This window comes from Anarrhichthys ocellatus, unplaced genomic scaffold (genome assembly GCF_004355925.1).
Source record: "Anarrhichthys ocellatus isolate YVR2014 unplaced genomic scaffold, GSC_Weel_1.0 scaffold15, whole genome shotgun sequence".
NCBI classification, from domain to species: Eukaryota; Metazoa; Chordata; class Actinopteri; order Perciformes; family Anarhichadidae; genus Anarrhichthys; species Anarrhichthys ocellatus.
Window position 1 is genome coordinate 7,329,685 of NW_022280045.1, and position 5,252 is coordinate 7,334,936.

General features: G+C 42.3%; 1 protein-coding gene across 6 annotated transcripts in view; it reads left to right on the plus strand.

Annotated features, from left to right (window-relative positions):
• st3gal3b (ST3 beta-galactoside alpha-2,3-sialyltransferase 3b) overlaps positions 1-5,252 on the plus strand; it is a 43,690-nt gene that overhangs the window by 34,277 nt on the left and 4,161 nt on the right. For all 6 annotated transcript variants that reach the window (XM_031854561.1, XM_031854562.1, XM_031854559.1 and 3 more), the window contains 2 exons: positions 796-942; positions 2,747-2,893. In XM_031854561.1, the coding sequence (XP_031710421.1) occupies positions 796-942; positions 2,747-2,893 (294 nt within the window). The remainder of the gene's footprint in view (positions 1-795; positions 943-2,746; positions 2,894-5,252) is intronic.

Consider the following 5,252-nt stretch of genomic DNA (forward strand, 5'->3'; position numbering starts at 1 on the left):
TATACAGTAAAACATACGTTAGATATGTTTGAGGCCTGTCAACGGATTTGTCTTTTCTTATATCTTATTAATTTCTGTTGAAGGAAAACATTTTTCAGTGTTTGATTCCCCAAGTTCATTAAGACGTGCAATAATTAGGATCGGTGTGTATGATGGAATCATAACGTTAGAATGGCCCAGAGGCAAACACATTTGGGCTTTTACAGACAAAAAGTTGCACCCCTGGAAAAAGTAAAAATGTGTTTTGAGATGCATTTGGAACAACTTTGTTTCCTAAAATGGAGACAAATTAATGTAATAACAATATTGTGCTGGAATAATAAGATCCTTCATATTAATCAGCCCCCAACCTTTTCCACTGCAACTAATGAAACCTCTAAGAGGCGGACTGTAAAGTTCTCAGCACTCCAGGGCAGCTTCACCCCTCACCCACTGCTTGATTCTCTTCCTACCAGGAGTTGTAATTACTGATGTCCTGCCAGCCCCTCACCCTGACTTCATCCATTAAAGGCCCAAAGCCATTTCCCTAATCAATGCTAGTAGGGGTCTGGCTTCTGGTTGGCTTCTGTGTTTTATGTCAGTGTTACAGAGGATAATCTCCCTTTGATGTTGGGTTGGTAAATTGCAGTTGGCTGTCCACCATAGCGGTGGCATCATGTGAATGCTAGTTTTGTGTTTTATGCACATGACTCTGGCCTTGCAGAGAAAAAGTCCAGTATTTATGTTGACGACGACTAATTCACAATTTCCTTCCCCCCCCCCATGTTACTGTCCATTTCCTCGCCAATGCTTCAGAGGGGTACGGAAGGCTTTTGGAAGTCGGTGGCTCGCTATGTGCCTCGGGAGCCCACAGAGATGAGAATCCTCAATCCGTACTTCATCCAGGAGGCTGCCTTCCAGTTCATAGGCCTGCCCTTCAACAATGGCCTCATGGGCAAAGGGGTAAGACGCCTGCAGGCATCAATGTCACAAAATCATGAAAAAGGCACACTCCCAGAAATTGGATTGTGTTTTTCAAGGGAACCAACCGGATGGAGAAATCTGTATGCTGCACTGAACAAGTATTTTACATTTATATTCTACACACTGCACAGACATCGTGCTGGAATAATCAATATGATCAATATTACTCTGGAGCCAAGGTTGTATCACGACAGCCCTGAAATTGCACATTTATCTTTTTAAATAATTGGTGGAAGGAAAAATACAAAATGTTTCTTGAGGCATTCATTTTTATCAGGTATGTACCAAAGCTACTGAATTTGAATTTACTTTTTGTCAAGATGTACAGGATCTGTTCCTCAGTTGTATTTCACTTTTTAGTGCGTTTGTACTTCAATTTTAGTTGCTGGACGAGGTTTCTAACCACGAAATGTCTGTTCAACCGCCATCTTTAAAATAGAAGAGGGAGAATGAAATTAGGTTAAGAGGAAATACAAAACAATTGTTAAATGTTGAAAACCTGCTGCAACCCTGATCCAGTCTGCGTTCTACAGCGCTCTATTGTTTTTAATCAACGGTAGAAGTTGATGTTTGTGCTTTGCTCGTGGAACAATCTGCTCAATCAGGTCTTAACCAGAGAACATTTGGTTGGAGAAATAAAATGAGCACATTTCAGTTGGTGACCAGCAGACGGAGTACAAGGCAGACCAATATAAAGTAACGGTGTTTGTATTCATGTATTATTAAGTTGGGAGTTTTTTTGGTACGTAAAGAGGAATATTGTTAGAGAATTGGAGAGGACATGAAGAGTGCATCACCATAGCTCTGCCCTCTGGGGCCACCAGAACACCCCTGCATGAACTCAACTCTGCAACATGTGTTCAACATGTGGGCATCTGGTGTGTGTGTGTGTGTGTGTGTGTGTGTGTGTGTGTGTGTGTGTGTGTTGGCCATTTGTGTGTGCACGTTTGTGTCTGGGTGTTTGTAGTGCTGTCTCATACAATCCAGGCTGCCGAGTTGTATGATTTGGCACATTCTTTCCCCAGAACACTTTCCTGTCTATCTTCTGACCATCATAGTTTATGTTTATGTACGTGGAAATTAATGAGGAGGCCTATTTGTTATCCTAGTGTTTATGTTGAGTGTGTTTTGTGAACGTGTGTGTAAATTAATCTGTATTAGAACACGCAGTAGGGGGCTGGCCAGCTGCTGGCTCAGCTCCACCTACCCTGAGGGCTGCAAATCAGGGTAATGATTTAAATGGGGCCTCCCTCCGCTCTTTCTTCTGCACCCACTTTTTTTCCCAACACCCCCCCCCCCCCCCCCCCCCCACCCTCTCTCTTGTTCTCCAACATCCACACACAGCCCCTGTACCCCCCAGATCTCTGGCTGCTCTAGGCGGTTAGGAAGCACAGTTCAACCCTGTGGATCACGGTGTCGTAGCAGGGGTCGCGTAATAGTTAATCATCAAGTGCTCAAAGTCAGTTAGCAGCGGTGGAGCAGAACAAAGACGGGGGGTACAAGAGGAGGGAGGGAAGCAGATACATGAGAGGGATCAGACATGTGTTCTCTGAACTTGTGTCAGAAATTATGATCGGTTTCAAAATTGTCTGAAAACGATGACACTGCACATGCTTTCGTCAACATGAACCCCTGCGTTAGTATAAATACATTTAATCAACAGTTGCTCCGTGTGTGTGTGTGTGTGTGTGTGTGTGTGTGTGTGTGTGTGTGTGTGTGTGTGTGTGTGTGTGTGCGCGCTGTGATGTTCTGACCGCCTGCATCTCTGTTTCTGTAACTACAGAACATTCCAACTTTGGGAACAGTTGCTATAACGATGGCACTGCATAACTGTGATGAGGTGGCGGTGGCTGGTTTCGGCTACGACATGAACACGCCGCATGCACCTCTGCACTACTACGAGACCGTCAAGATGTCCGCCATTAAAGAGGTGAGTGTACGAGCATCTGAGCGCAGCGCTGTCCGCTGTGTTTTGGTGAGAGTCCATCAAAAAGAAGAAATTAAAAAATCTTTATTTTGTTCTAAAATGTTGCCACATTTGTAAATGATCAAGGCACTCTTATATTACCAGATCTTTACTTTTTTTATGAAATCTGGTGTGACATTCCCTCCATGCCAATGAGATCAATATTTTCTGGCTTCTCTCTTGCCACTGAAGAATAACTGAAGAAACAAATGACTGTAATCTTTGATGAGGAGGGACCACCACTCCTGTGGAGGAGAGGGAGGGGAGAGGTGAACTGGCCTAGAGCCAAAACACATTCAATACAAAGCCTTCACTGTTTAGTCTGATGGTAATATTAGTATTAGCGTTGTGCATGAATTGAACTTCTCTCAGCTTTTGTATTTGCATCCAATGACAATTGATGAGCAGTTGATCTCCTCGTTCTCTGTCTGATGTTACTCAGATATGAGCGTTTAATGGCCGGCTCGTTGGTGCTGTTGAGACTGTGAAGCTGGGAGGAAAAATTGTCTGCAGCATGTTGTATTATCATATAGCGCAGTTTATATTTCCATTGTACTGTCAGTTAAACTTATTTGGCTTTGATACCAGATTTAAAAAAGCTTCATCGCACTTTGAACTTGGAAGAAATTGTAACAAAATGTAATTGCAGTACCCGGTGCAGTTTTTGCATCATGGCCGTATCATATCGGAAGCCTTTTGGCAATGATTACATTTCACTCAAACTTATATTACTGTAAACATGCAAACATAATCCCAAGTTACTGGTTAATAAACATTATTCTTTGCTGAGACCAAAAAAGAGATGATAAAACAAACTAAACTAAAACGTTAGGTATAAAATACATAAGTGAAATAAATCCTGCTGTATTTCTTTGTACCCGGTAATTAGTGTGTTTTAATGAAGCACATATGTTTTGCATAATGCAGATTCTGAACTTCTCTTGTGTCCTCTTACCTTAGCAGTACTGAGGACATGAAACTATAAACTACACTCAAATTAAAAAGCGTAATTCTGAAACGAAATAAAAACTAAAACAAAAGAATGAAATCTGCAATGGGTTATAATGTCATTTCCCTGGACTGAAGTGGCACTGGTCTTTCATCAGTCACTGTATCAACATGCTAACTGTTAGTGTGTCGTTTGAACAATCATTTTCTAAAGGCCCTCGTGACTGATCTCCCTCCTCTCCATCAGTCAAGTCTTCCTCTCGGTGTTTACACTGAAACCCGGCGGAATCAAAGATGTCACCCGTGTGCTGACGCGTGTAAACCATGAGCTCAGTATGATGATAACCTTTGTGTCTAAACTCTCAGTGAACCTTTGGCATTTATTATTATCATCTTCATCAACATTGTCATCAGCCACACATGGCTAAATAATGGGGATACTTTTTGTTTGGAACACTTTAAACCACCGCCGCCGCTCTCTAGGACTGTTTGATTATCTGGAACCACGAGAAATGATCCTCGTATTATTTCCCTGCTTTGGAGAAAGAGCCTGTTTCCTATGTGGATGGATGCTTTAAAGCGCCACGGAAATGTAGTAATTAGATGAGAAACACGGAAATTAAGGATAAAATGTCACATCCGTCCCTTTTTAGAGAGTGTGTTGCTACTGAGGTCATCTGCTGTGATTATCTCAAGGCTGATGACACGTAGAGACCAAGTTAAAGCTGCCATGATCAATATTTTCATATCAACAATGGTTTAAAATATTACTTGTGAGACAGAGGCTGCTCCGAGCTCTCATCAACCTCAAGCAGGTTTTCATCAAGAAAAGCTCCGATGAATCCACTGAACGCTACCTGCTCAGCAGAAAGATGGACATAGTGAGCAGCTAGCTGGTGAACATAGTGGAGCATTTAGCAGCTAAAGAGACAAATATCTCCCTTCAGATGTTGGAGGAGAGGGAAACGGAGCTAAAATGGGATCAATCAAGAGGCCAGAAACATGACTCGAAATGAATATTGATGTTGCTTTGTGTATGCTCAATGAGTAAATACAACGTAAATCTTTACCTGCAAATGTCAATATCACGTTCTGTCCTTGACTTCTAAGCTATATACCAGCGCCTATCTGAGCCCCGACCAGCTCAAACACAAGCACCAGCCTGCCATCCCAGAGACAGCCCTGTTTCTTATGTTCATTTACAACACAGTTGTAGCTTTATTGTTCCCTTTGGTCCTATTGTGACCCATCATGTATAGTGGTAGGAGGTCCGATCCAGTCAGGCCGAGAGCATAGGAGAGTCTTGATAGACCGAACACAGCTGCAGGAACGACCTTCTCTAGCTCTCCACTTTTTTTTTTTTTTTTTTTTTTTT